At 43.9% G+C, this 14342-nt stretch overlaps 1 protein-coding gene across 1 annotated transcript; it reads right to left on the reverse strand.

Moving 5' to 3' along the window:
- Positions 1–9801: 9801 nt before the first annotated feature.
- On the reverse strand, positions 9802–12362 carry LOC121838467. Its single transcript, XM_042294744.1, has 2 exons — positions 12317–12362; positions 9802–12269 (listed from the first exon to the last, which is right to left on the reverse strand). Exons 1-2 carry the CDS (start codon positions 12360–12362, stop codon positions 9937–9939), a joined length of 2379 nt encoding a protein of 792 aa, XP_042150678.1. The 3' UTR covers positions 9802–9936.
- Positions 12363–14342: the final 1980 nt, after the last annotated feature.

The following is a 14342-nucleotide window of genomic DNA, read 5'->3' on the forward strand; positions in this document are numbered from 1 at the left end:
TAAAAGTTTTTTTTTTTATTTTTTTCGAACGGAAAAAAGAAAGATTTTTGCGGATATGTAGGAAACGATGTCAATCTCTTTCTATGTACAGTTTCTGTGGAATGCCCGTTTGTTGTTGTTGTTGTTTTTTTTTTTTTTTTTCGAGCAGGGACTGCGAGTGGGAAGCCCCAGGGAAGTCACAGTGCGTGACAAAGGCCATTCAGGGCGAGGTTTGAGGAAGCAGAATGTAGCTTTGTGAGTCCTTCGTTCAAACTAGCCCCCTCACGCACAAACATACAGAAATAAAAAAAATAAAAAAAAATTCCTGCTTGGGGTATTTACTCGCAGCCCGTAGGAGAACCAAAACCGAAGAATGCCTAAAGCGGATGCAAAATATAACAAAGGCAGTTGAATTATTTCCCCATTTCCCCTACGTGGTGTTTGTGACAAGAAATGTTTCGAGTTAAGAAGTGGTCGGGGCGATTTCTTCCGCTAATGGATACTTCACATAATCCGTTTCAAATCCTGGAGCTGCTGCTCTTTTGTATAACATGCGAGCTCATCCACATGTGAATAATAAAATGAGCGACGCAAACTTTGAGCGACAACCCTTGCTCAAGCTTAACAAGATCTAGAACCCCCTCCGCTCGCTCCCCCCCCCCCCCCCCCCCACACACACACACTGGCGAACGCCCAAATCATTAAACTTCTTCAAACGAATTCTATGCTTGTGTCCGCATTGTGAAGGTGCAAGGACCACGAAGAAGGAGCCGGTTTTTCTTCAATACTTGTGAAAATGTGAAATATACGTTGGAAGTAGTTCATTGTTATGAGCCCTAAAGATGTGTCTTCACACAATAAAGTAATCGGAAAAGTAACGATTACTTCTTTAAGTAATGTCCCATTACTTTTGCCGTTGAGTAATCAAGTAATCTAATCGAATACTTTTTAGCCAAGAGTAATAGTAATTGTAATCGATTACTTTTTTTTAGTAACGTGTACAAGACTGAGTTCATCGCACCTGTCTGGCGACCAAGGCCACACATAGCATTCACAGCACTGTCAACCTTCGTTGCAAGTGACACATCCCCTCGTTGCATGCCCCGTAAGATAAGCCTTTTGTTCGTGAAACCCCGTTTTGGCCTCTCCCTTGATCCTTTTCTCTCTCTCCCTAAGCTGAAAGCGTTGCAAAAGTTGAGCGGTCACGTGGTTTGAGGGATGACGCATTAGCCGTTCCCGATCTCGGAATGCGTTTAGCCGGACCTAGTTTGGCGTGTGAATTCTCCCTCTCTGGCTGCTGCGTATGTCTGCTTCTGCAAGCGATTTCTTCAAAGAAGCCAAAGAATGTTTTGTGATGCGTTTAGTGTTCGGTTCTACAAACGACAGCTTGTGCTACATCGTGTTGAGTCTTCACGGCACCTTCGCGTTTCTGTGTTCGAGTGGTGGTTTTGCCGTGGCAGTGTCGACATCTCCCTTGGATAACACCTTACAAGTCGCGTCTCGTCAACGTAAGTGCGCTTCAACCTACTTCGTGGCAATTGATCGTTTTTCCTAAATGTATTCTTCCAGATTACCTCTAGATTTAGGCCGTGTCTATCTCCTGGCAGCCGGGAGAATCATTCTGCAGAATGTTTCGGCCTTAGTGCGGTTGCGCTACAAGCAAAAATTTTGATATGCCGCCAACAAAGTTTTGACGTGTTGCCAAAAGACAACAACAACACATACTCTTAATTACGCGTTCCAAAATTTGACGAGCGGCTTTACGAGTCGCTTGTAGAAAGATTGTTACGATTTTGCGAAATACTGGTGAACAATGCTAGGTTACCGTCGTAATCTAAACCCTGGGATGAGGATTAATCAAATAACGGACGACTCTCATTGACTCAGGCTTTATATTGTGATGTTTCCTAAACGGCTTGCCAAGATACTTTCGCTCCTTGCAAGGTTTACCGTCTCGCGGACGGCACAAACGGATCCCCTGACGGCGGCGTCTCGGCGAACGGTCACACGGAACCGCCGCCGACCATTCGCCGTTATCGGCGTTATGTAACGATAGGCACAGGACATCTACTCCACGAATGGGAAAGAGCGGATGCAAAGGCGTGCGCGAACGTAAACAACGGTAAAAAAGTGCCGTTGCTCGCCGCTATGAGATGCCTGCCGCTAACTCGGTCATCCGCGGGCGTATCCCTCCTCCTCCCGCTTGTACTTTCTTTAACTTGACGGACACTGTCTCGCGGTTCATGCCGACGAAACGATCGTCGGGATACCGGGTAATTGCTACAGCCGAGCGCGGCACAGTTTACCATTGATTCCGCTGTGGAGGGTCGAAGAGTCAACTACCAACATGGTAGATACCGTTTCTTTTTTTTTTTTTTTTTTTTAATTCTTGCAGATCGCTGCACTTATGCGGTTTGTGCGAGAGTGATACGCCCAGGGGGACGTTATGTAGTCTGCTAATCTTTGCGATAAGTCGGGTAATTAATTAAAATTCAATAATTAACTTTTAATTAGTGAAAATAGACATATAGTTTCAATTAGAAACTTGCTGAGCGTCGTCCAAAACCTCTAAACCAGTAATTTTTAGAAAGACTGAGCGCGGGTGAAGCGCAGTAGTGCGCTGAAGTTACCACTCGTGGACCAGGTACAAGGCTGGGGCTAGATGAGAGACAGAAAAATTGCGGGGCGCCTTACCGAAACCGCTAGCCTTGTACCTGCTCCACAGTGGTACTTTTAGTGCGCTTCTCATGGGCTGAAAGACTTTTTGAAAATGACTGATTTAGGGATTTTGGACGACGCCCCGCTAGCTGCTTATTGGAACCGTATGTCTATTTTCACTAATTGAAAAGTTCATTAGTGAATTTTAAATAATTAGCCGAGTAATCGCAGAGCTTAGCGCCCACGTAATGTCCCCCTCGGCGTATAACTCAACCGCAGAAACCACATAAGTGTAGCTTTCATGATTTTTTTAAGAACAAATCTGCAAGAATAGAAAAAAAAAAAACACCCTGATATGGGAGGCAAATATACCCCTATTTGGCAGACCCAGATATGGTTATATAAAAAATTGGGCAGATCTGGCTATATAAGGCTTATATAAACTGAGTTGCTTGATATGGCCAGATCTGCCCAATTTTTTATATATCCATATTTGTTTTGTTTTTTTATATAAGACCAGATCTGCCATTTTTGTAAGGATACTGTCACTCTTTTTCTGTCTCTTCTATGATTTATGTTTCAAAGTTTTCGCCCCACTCTCGGACAAGTTATCAAGATGGCAAAGGTACAGCCCCTCCCCCCCCCCCCCCCGCTTGACTGCGCTCTCACTGTAATTGTATCTCCGCATGTCTTTTTTTTTTTTTTTTTGTACTTTCAGGAATACGCAGAATTTCTCAATAAGTTTTATGCCACTGATCCATCGTTGCATCCCGGGGGTCCCCTATTTTATTCGTCTCCCGAACGCGCGTTCTTCCGTGGAAATGGCTACCAAGCATAGCGTAAAATTCCTCCCACGCCAAGAAAAGAACGACAAAGCTAAGTTTCACCGATTCCACCGCGTCCACACGTTCCCAGTAGAGTCTCAAAGTGGGTGGCCATCACCTTGAGACCGAGATTCCGCTCACGTCGCGTGTCTCCTCGTGGGCGGAGTGATCCTTTGAACTTTTGTCCGCACCCGACGTCTTTGGGAAAACGGGAGAAGGATCCTGTTTGAAAGAGGAGACCGGTTGACGGGAGGACATAAAACCGTTGAAAAGAAATCGCTTCTGTCGTCAAGTAAGACACGTGTTTCTGATCGCCAGGGGTCAAAATCGTATTTTTTTGTGTGTGTATTTACTTCAGTTTGTGTTTAGATCCCCTAAAGCCGCAAGCGCACTGCTCACACACCATTCAAAAGACAACGTGTTCACTGAAGACACGACGGCAGCGTTACCTGCGTACATGCCACAAGCATGTTGGAAACACGTATGCTTCAAACAAGTATATTTCAAGGAAGTTTGTGTATTACCAATGGTACGCAAAGGAGCAGGCGAACTTGCACACCGTATTGGCCTGTGGACTGACTGTGTTATATCTAGAATTCCCTGATTTCAAAGTTTATTTTACAACAATTGGAGGATGTTCATGGGCGCTTATTTTTTTGCCCAAAAATTCGCTTTTCTCGGAGTTTACCCTTGATATTTTCCAAATTTTCTGAAATACGAAAGTTAACTTTACTGAGCTGCCAATTTTTTTCTGTATTCCAAGTAAAGATAAATATTTTTCGCACAAAAAATGAACCCTAAGTGGATAAAAGTAGTTACACCCAATGGCCCTTACGATTGGGATTACTAACTATCCCACGACAAATCTTGCCAACATGTTTTGCTGCAAATAACCATGAGGGGCCCTACGCTGGTGATTCGGAGAGATTCCCGATCGCCGCGATTGGCAACGCCGCGCTTGAACCTGGTGCTGTCCAATCGCAGCCGTCACAGACCTCGCAGACGTTTTCTCCGAGTGACCAGCTTAGAGCCCCAGTACTTCTACATAGTAGAACTCTTTAACGTAGTCGTTGGAAATCATAAAAGCTTAACCTACCATTCAGTTTTTGATGTTTAGACTATGTTCTCGGAGCCTATCGTCCTGGGAGATGTCTGAACGATACGCTCCGCGAACATATATAGTCTAAACATCAAAAACTATCGGGATGGCCACCTTTTAATGCATTGCCATGACTGCGGGTGCAAACCTTTGTTTGACTCATGCTCCGTACTCGCTAGACATAAAAAAATAGAACTGTCAGGGAGATTATCGAAGCAGACGAAATAAAAAGGGCAGGGCTGGGGTGTGTCAGCGTTGCATCTATCGACCTTTTCGATAAGGAGGTGCAGTTCATGCAAGTGGCGGCTAGGCCTGGGGTTGGTTGATTGATAGGATCGAAGCGTGTATATATGCCTCATTTCCATGCTGATTAAATGGTTGCAGTCAGCGCTCGTGTCTGTCTTGTCTTTCTTTCTTTTGTCCTTGTCTAAAAAAGCGCTACCATGCCTTTGGCAACCCAAGATTAATTGACCCGTTGTACACTATGAACCTAGTTGAACTTAGCAAGAAACTCCATTTTTTATAGACTAGAGGTAAAAAAACGAAATGAAGTGGCCTTTCTTTAGGCTGGCGAAATCCGTGCTCCCCGAACTTCATTCGTAAAATACCGTATTTTTTTAATTTTTATTTTGCATAATAACCTAGAAATCCTGAATTTTTCGGATATATCCGAATTCACGAAAAGTTTACCCGCAAGTGTTTTACGGAGTTTTTTCATTTTTTTTTATTTCTTCGAAAACGTAATATTCTAGTTATATCATATGCCTCAAACACTCGCTGGGAACCCATTGGACAACGTTGTGCAGGTACTCGTATCAAATCGGTGCATCATTGCAAGAACGCGAGACCGAACCAAATACAGACGCAGCGCTCGACTACGTGTGCCGAACGCTGCATCAGAAACAAGCGAGCGCTGCCAGACTGTGATAATGTAATTGAATGCTGATGTGCAATGAAGCTGTACAGAATGACGCAAATAATCCCTGGAGAAGGAGAACAAAGACACAAAGGACAAACACAAATCTCGAAACACGGCAAGGTGACTCATGGTATGTGAAAAACATCTGTTTGACGATTGTTTCCTAGATTGTTTAAGACAACGCCATCCCGAAAAAGCGACGCCCTTTGTTCTCGGAGATTTGTGTTTGTCCTATGTCCCCTTTGTTCCCCGTCTCCATGAATTATTTTCATCACTGGACTGTTCCGGAAATACGCAGCAGCGCCTACCATTGTTTTTTCGACGTACTACGATTACTGGGACGCATTTCGATCTCAGAATAGAAGGAGCGCTTCATGTTGGTTTAGTTTTATGATTTCAGAACACGAAAAATGCTCGTCGATAACAAGACAAGGTGCGTGTCGGCCCTGCTGGAGTTTTCAGAATTGTCAGTTTATGTTTGTCGCCCACGCGTTCGAAGTGAGCTCAGAGAGGCGTGATTGTACCGCATGCTACTCAATGCGAATATTACCCTGAATGCAAGACTGGTGAGCTACTGTATTCAAAGAGCGCAAGCATAGACAAAAGCATGCCCCATCCACAAACATTTTAGAAGAATTTGAAGGAAAAAAATTAAAGACGTTTACAATCCCCTGTAACGCCGAATTAGAACGCAGCTCTTGTGGAAGAGGAGGGGGAGCTACGGAGAGGAGAGTATGCCCCTCCTCCTCTCATGCTCGCGTCCCATTTAGCTGGAAATTTTCGCAAAATTTTCCGCTACATTTAGCTGAAACATATTTCTGCTAAATATTTAGGGAAATTTTCTTGTATATTTAGCGGGGAATATTTTTACGCTAAATTAAGCGGGGAAACTTTTCGCTACATTCAGCGGCTACATTTTTTCGCTAAATTTAGAGGGAAATTTTCCCCGTTCATTCTAGCGGGGAAATTTTCCCGCTTAATTTAGAGGTGAATTTTTTCCGCTAAATTTAGCGTAGATTTTTTTTTAAACGTGGAATATTTTTTTGTTTGTTAAATTTAGCGGGGAATTTTCCCCGCTACTTTTTGTGGGAAAATTTCTTCTCGATTTAGAGGGGAAGTTTTTTACGCGAATATTAAAAGAAAATTTTCGCACTAAATTAGCGGAAAGCTTTCCGCTAGATTTAGCGGAAAGCTTTTCCGCTTAGTCTAGCCGGGACGTTTTCCGCTAAATTTGGCGGTAAATTGGTTACGCTATATTTAGCGGAAAAAATTTTCCCGCTATATTTAGCGGAGAACATTTTGCGCTAAATTTAGGGAGAAATGTTTTCCGCTAAATTTAGCGGGAAATTTTCCGCTAAATTTAGCGGGTAAATTTTTACGCTACGTTTAGTGGGGAATGTTTTCCGCTAAATTTAGCACGGAAATTTACCCATGATGCAACGCGCGGTGACCCTCGTGCCGTCTCACGTGACGTCATGTGTGACGTCATCATGAAAGACGTCACATAATGCACTGCGCAGTAACGCCGACAGCGACGCCAACTCCGACGTTGACGCCGGTCAAGCCGGAAACCGGCGTCTAAGAGCTGCGCTCTAAAAGAAAGACGACCACAGTCAAAAAGCTCGCGTAGTAAATTAATAATAATAATAGTTCCAAGGCGCTTTCCAGGCGCACGTGTAAAGGCAGTGCAAGGTTTCAACGCTCATGCGTGCTTATGATAAATATTAATAATATTTTTCAAGCTAATTAGGTCACCCAAAAAATCTTAAACATGCTGAAATTTCCACCCACACTCTATTTTCTCGATTAAATTTTATAACTATACTCGGCGACAACTTTTCTTGGCAATACAGTGGCGAGGAGGAGAACCCGCGCACAGCTTTATTCAGCGCTCAATATGAATGAGGGAACGCGTGCTTGTACCCTCCACTGCATTGCCAAGAAAAGTTGTCGCCGAGTATAATAAAAATATTTTCACCTGGCACATGACTAAATTGCAGCACATAAGTGCAATTGTAATTCAATTGACTCTAGCAAACACATTTTTATATCAATTAAAATATTGTTTTACGCGATAAGGTCAGATCAATGGTGAATACATCTTCGCTCATGCCTCTTGCAAGCAAACGTATAGAGTGCTGGTTGTATAGCTTCAAGAATAACAAAGAGAAATCCCAGAAAACGATGTTTTATTGTACTGAACATTTGGTCCTGAAACAAGCAAAAACAGTGTAGTTAGAATGTCATAGATAAGATTATTATACCTTTAGAAACTTTGAGATTGGGGCTCAAAGCACAGCTGTCTAACTCAACACACTTTGATCTGCTTCCCTAACGCGCATTCAAAACTTTCTTGGTTTCCTCATTTCGCGCAGCTAACTGCAGGGAGCGTTTATCATGTAGGTACGCCCCAACAAAGTTTACTAACTAAAACATAACGTAATAATGAATGAGCACTACACCTGTAAAACTCTCATCGTCTGGAAAGAATGTGTGTTTGACGATTGTTTCCGATATTGGTTGAGAAAACGCTGTCCCGGGAAGACAACGTACTATGTTTTTCTAGGCCATGAACATTGTTGGAAAACACCTTTCTTTTAATTTCTATGCGTAAATATTTGACGGCGCATCCTAATCCCCCCCCCACCCCCACCCTCATCCTCCTTCCCTCCCCTACACAAGACCCAACTTTAACCTTTTTATCGCAAGGCCGGATGCTGGAGCCGCAGCTTCAGTTTGAAGAAGCAACGGCAAACCACAGTTTAAATAAACATGACAATTTTAATCGATTTTCCAGTATTCATTCTTTATCATTTATATTAGTTCGGAATTGCTTAGGTGTAGTGTACATTTTTAATGATTTTTTTCTTAAACACAAACTTAAGTCCAACGTATTGTAAGAGAATGACGCCCCTAGCAACGAATGGCTTTAAGCACTCTCGTCAGGAGTGTGGTTAAAATTAAACTTTGCAATAGTAACCTAATAGTTAATATTGAGCCGTTCTTCAAGTCCCTTTCTCAGTGCAAAAACGAAATAGTATAGTATATTGCAATATGAGAAAACACACAACTCTAAAACCATAGAAGATGACAACGATCGAAAGCGTAAATAACTCGTAGGTTTCAAACCTTCCCTCGCGTCCTGTTTTTTCCCCATCTCTCGACCTTTTTATACAATATCTCATGAAAAGGCTAAAGTAAAAATGAAAGCAAGGTTTTTAGTCAGATATTAACATTGTGAACTCACTATACTAGGTAGCAAAGCAATTGTACGAATACGATGCCTGAAAAGCGTCTCCTGCTGGCGTGTTTGGCGCCCTATTCGGAGGGCAAGTCGTCTTCTTCTTGAGCAGGTGTTTCGGTGACGACAAAACGAGGCCGCCCTGAGAGCACGCTAGAGACTCGCTCAACTTCGGCCAAGTGTGTCAAACCAGAGCCTCCTATATAAGTGTACAATGCCCGTCAGCTCGTGGCTCCGGCAATGCAAAGGCGGCCGGCAAAAAGTGCGTGTGGTTCCCGCGTGGCGGCGCCAGCTAGGCGTACATGTTGTGTTGTGCGGTGAAGCCCATGGCCCTTCCCGAAGGGAGCAGAAGATTTGCCGGACGTGCTCGGCGGCCAAATGGCCAAATATCGGCGTGCACGGCGGCAACTCGGTGAGAACCCCATGAGCCGCTGTGATTGGACTCGAACCCCGGATGAGGAGCAGTATCTGGGTTACAACGCAATCTTAACCTGAGTTGTGCGTAAGTAGGAAAAGCGCTGCGGTATTAATAATTTCCGCCAGCAGGGTTTGCAAGCTCGAACGTCAGAAAAGAGCAAAATTAAGGTCATGCAAGGCAGTGAAACGTCGGTCGAGAGTTCGGCTTTCTATATTACGCAGTCGCGCTGGTCAAAGGCTTTCCATATGATAATATTGCATCGTGTCTAAATTTTCAGCATGTTAAATTATCTAAATGAAAAAAAAAAAAAATTTTACGTCGTGAGCAGTGATAAGCAAGAATCGAAGTGTGTCCAAATAAGGGACAGCAGTTCTGCTGAAAGAAGTTTTGCAACAACATTTTGTCTCCCTTTTTTATAATTGATGCGTTTCAACGCATTAAAACAAACCCTAGCAACACAAAACATTGCTGCAGTGTTGTGCTATGTTACCGGTGGAACGTGATCGAGTCACGTTGCAGTGACGAGCGCTGGAAATCCGACCAAATTTAAGGGAAAACCGACTTGTGGCAGGTGCTGGATTTATTAGCAGGAGTAAAGGCACCCAGTAAACTCATTGGAAACAAATATAATCTTTGTACATATATCATATAATTTGCGCAGAAAGACCAACTCGGACACAAAATCACTAAATGCCAAGGCCAAATAAAATACATATGAACAGAGTTCCGCTTGACTAAAGGTAGAAAAAGAAAAAACAAAACAAAAAAACACTGCTCTAATCTACCTTTGCGTGCACTCTATCTCACCTTCTGAAACTTCCGAGATCGAGGCTTTCGTGCAAACATCTTAAATCTATCGTTCCTGTCTGTGTGACAGAAGGCATAGTTAACAAGGAGCGGTCTGAAGAACTTTGTGCAGACAAGATGGATCAGTTCACGGCGATGAGCCTTGTTGTTCGTTGGGCAGAGCAGCAAAGGAGAGTCATACACTGCTGGCAATGCAAACTTCACAAGAGTTTCGAGGGGCTGCCAATTCCTGAGGTTGTACGACAACACATCCGCTGCAAACATCCTGAGGACATTGAGAAGGTGGGCAAGTTCATCTGAGGGATACAAAAGGCCTCCCCGGTCCAGGTGGTTTGTGATCCCTTGCAAGGCACTGTTTGTCTTCGGCTTTGTAAGAAGAGGTATGCAGAAGAAGCATGAAAAGTGTTCTTGTACAACACGGGCAATGTAGCCCCCAACGTGCGCTGTCGCCGACAGCTCGAGGCTTGGCAGGTATTGTACATTGGGATCCGACAGCTTTTCTAAGATTTCCGCTGCACTCTGTGGAAGTTGGAATGGCGTGGCAGCTGACACTGCTGGTGGTATGCACCGAATTGCTGAAGTCATACCCGATGAGGTCGAGGCAGCATGTGACACATTGCTCTGCTGGGAAGCTGTGATGAGACCAGTCTTCAGGATCTTTTCAATTCCGGAGATTGCAGCCCGAACGCTAAGCTGGTCATTGCACCCTTGAGATCGTCTCAATGAGCCAAACAGGGACTCAATGGCGTCGCTGCTGAACTTCCTGGTCAGTACAAATCCAAACTCTTCCTTGGTGAGAAGGTGTTGTACACATGCAACTGTCGAGTATGTTGTCAAGAGAAGGGCTTCGAAGGTTTCTGTCGTCAGGAACTGTGATGGGCTTGCCGTGCTCTTGATCTGCTCGAGATAGGCTGGGAACGAAAACTCGAGCCATTCCAGACGAGGGTCGTCTGGGTGATCATACTGGCGCACATCTGGGTAGCGTTGGTGTATGTGTTGTGTGCAGTTACTGGTATCATGCAAAATGAACCAGCGGTACACAGAGTCCATGAAGAAGATGGTTGGTCCTGCGTCCGCATACAGTAGGTCACTCGTATGGCCAGCTTGTTCCTGGAGGTGCTTGAGCACAGCTGTCACTTCAGGGGAGAAGAGCTGGACTGCTCTCTTGGCATTCATTTTCTCTATGTTGCTAGGGAAAAGATGTTTGCGACTCAGGAACCTGACTGGCTTAACAGCCGCCTCTCTCTGGAGCTCGTACAACTTCTTGAGGTAGAAGGACTTGATCTCATTGTCCTTTCCAAAGTTGCGTTCCAGGAATTGGGACCGTATATTCTTCAAGATGTGAACATAGTCAAAGCTAAGGAACAGAATCCTCTCCGGGTCATTTGGGTGCAGGATGTGATGTGTAAGGAGTCCCCCACAAAGCTGCTTCATTGCATTGACATTCACTCGGTGATTGTCAGTTACAATCCGGAGTACTTTGAAGCCAACGTCTTCCACCTTGCCCAAGACATGAAGCAGAAGCTTGGCCAGTTCGGTCCCTGTTAACCCTTTGGTAAAAAAGTAGGCAACAGGGATCCGGTATGGAATGCTGAGCCCATTCATGAAAAAGCACAGCAGCGAATTTGCCAGGATGGGCTGCTTGGTCTTTTCAGTCAATGGTCCCAGGTCCACTTGGCCCACAAAGACATCCTGCTGCTTGTTGTACTGCAAGCTCTGTTTGATCTGCATTTCATCAATAATGAGAGAGCATGTCCTTGATTGTGTGTTTGCCAGGTTGTGTAGTTCTGTTTGAAGCCGAGCCTTCGCCAAGTCGCTGAAGCCAGTTTGACCTGAGGCAGCTCCGATGTAGCTTTGCAGAGTGTTCCTGCTGGGAAGTTTAAAAAGCTCTTCAGACCTTATGTGTTCATAGGCCTTCGTAGAAATGTGTCTCAGCAAAATGCAGTGACGGATGGTATGTTCTGTCCACCTTGGGCTTTTCTTGTGGTAGTTCTTTACTTGGTCGACTAGAAACATAGCCGATATGTTCTTTTCCTTTGCTTGTTCACGGATGTTAAGAAAATTTGTGACATCATCTTCTTCCCTCAGGTTTCGCAACTTTTCCAAGTCTTTTTTGTATCTGTCAACCGTGTTCTTGAGTCTCTCCACTTGGTTTCGCAGGGTGGTGACTCGTCGGGTCCATCTACGTTTCTCTACGGTTAGTTGTGCTGACATTTTTCGAACGTTTGCCTGTGTTCCTTGATGGGTGAACAGCACTGGCTGTTGGCATGGCCTGCTGTCTGGCACTTCTGATGCCTGCCTGTTTTGAGGCTCCAAGGTGCTCGCTGCAGATGTCCAGATGATTTGGATTCGTTCAGCACCTTCATTGCACAGAAAGGAGGTCGGTGGAGTGTCCAGTGTAGAGCTTGATGTCGCATCAGTCGCTTGCGAACTGCCTGTGTCCAGGCATTGCCTCTTCTTGGGAACTTCTGATGAATATGGAGTGCTGCACTTCCTTCTGATAGCGTCCTTCATCTTAGTGATATTTGAAGGCGGCATGCTCCAAAAGATGCTTGGGATAGCGCCTTTCTTCAGCTTTCGGCGTTTGCCCTCAACATAGTCGGATGGCACAAAGTGCCGACTGCAAACCATGGAGTAGGTTGATGGCAGCCAGTCATCTCTCTTGATTGCTTGTAGCCAGCTCGCTCGTTCATCCGGGTCTGATGGTATTTCGTGGAGTGCAAAGTTCCTTTCTTGACCTGGCTTCCGTCTGCTTGAACCACAATGTGGTATGCAGCAGGTCATGCCTGAAATAGGACGTCATGATTAGGGCCAAACCATCCTTTTCTCTTCCTTATCTGAATATAATAGTGATCGCTCGTGTATCTGCAATTAAATGCTTTGTCATCTTCTGTGTGTAACATTCTTTACATATGTGAACTTCGACTGATAAACAGCGCATTTTCGTAAAAGGAGTATGTTCAGTGTTTATTTGTAACATATTTGGGGTTCTGCGTATTGGATTTCATTTCTGAGCAAAATGCATGCAGAGTTTTTCGGAGTTTTAGTTTGTGGTACATGAAATTCAGAGTGGCTTTTCTAGCCGAAGTGAATGAAAGGTAGAAAGCAGCAGTTTCCAAATTTAGTAAAGGAGCCTTTTCATGTGTGAAACATATTCGATTGTGGTTGTAGGGAGGCTAGCTTATTTTTATTACAAAAGACTAAACAGCAATTTTGTGACACCTTCAATTGGAAATTCACACTAAAAACGAAGTGAATCGTAAGCTGGCTCGCGGAACCACGGTGATATAAAGGCCTGTTGGGTTTATTAAAGCTGGCAGACCCAACAAATTTCGAGTTTTTACGACAAATCTAAATTGACAAAATTTATAAATAACAAAAGTTTTTATCGGCAAGTGTTTTCTGCTTTTTATTGGCTTTATTCAAAAACGCAGAACCTATTACAGGTTTAAAGGGACACTGACAGTGTATTTATGCTTGCCAAGGTTTTTATTTGTACATTACATATGAGAGCCCAACTACCCGGAAAACGATTCGCTGCTCAAAATTTGTTTTCTTTCCGATCGAGAACTGGCCGGTTTGAGTCGCGCTTTTACTCTCTTCTCTGTGGCCATATGCCGTTTTTTATGGTTTAGACACAACCACCAAAGATCAGAGTCGTACGTCATCGAAGGCAGGCACACAATATTAGAAATAGAAAAGACATATGATGCCCATTATTTGTGGCTTCTAAAAAGCTGCAAATACGTTGTTTTGGGGGGGAAAGAAGTATCACAGCCACCTCTCTCCTCTTCCTATATTTCTTCTTCCTCCCCAGTTCATTAAAACTTGTTGGCCTAGTTGCTTCATGGTGCAGTCTAGTAGTGTTTGCGCGACAGAAGGAAGTAGAGGGGCTTGTCCGTGTCTACTCACTTATTGTCCCTTGTGTCGCACAAAAACTTCTAGACTCCCCAGTCCAGTTTCGGTTTCGGTTTCAAGCAGTTGCGTTTTCTTTTTTAACTTTATTAAAAATATACGTGACGCTGTAGCAACATATTGATTCGATAGTCTTCTGATACCATAATAAATCGCCTGGCAAAAAATTAAAAAAAAAATTTGGGGGGGTGTCAGTGTTTTTTTGTTTTATAATGGTTTATTTAACACCACTTGCGAAGTACACAAATGTTTGTGAATAAATGCTTCGATACTCAAGCTGGATTTTCTCGGTTGATTTTTCAGAATGGTAACGTCTTAGCTACTGGACCACTTCCTTAAACTATCTCCCAGGAGTTTGTTTTTCGTCACGTATATGTGTTTGTAGTCATATATATTAGCAAGTATGCTAGCGCTAAATGACGCTGATTTATTTCAATATGATGACCTGCCTATGGAGATACTATGTAAATGATGCCTAGCAT

Source organism: Ixodes scapularis, unplaced genomic scaffold (genome assembly GCF_016920785.2).
Source record: "Ixodes scapularis isolate PalLabHiFi unplaced genomic scaffold, ASM1692078v2 PGA_scaffold6__148_contigs__length_123643588, whole genome shotgun sequence".
In the NCBI taxonomy this organism is placed as follows: domain Eukaryota; kingdom Metazoa; phylum Arthropoda; class Arachnida; order Ixodida; family Ixodidae; genus Ixodes; species Ixodes scapularis.

Coding starts and splice junctions, on each gene's coding strand:
- LOC121838467 (XM_042294744.1), bottom strand. CDS start 12,362: ATGCGACATCAAGCTCTACACTGGACACTCCACCGACCTCCTTTCT. Junction 12,270..12,316: donor ACTCCACCGACCTCCTTTCT/GTGCAATGAAGG, acceptor GGACATCTGCAG/CGAGCACCTTGGAGCCTCAA.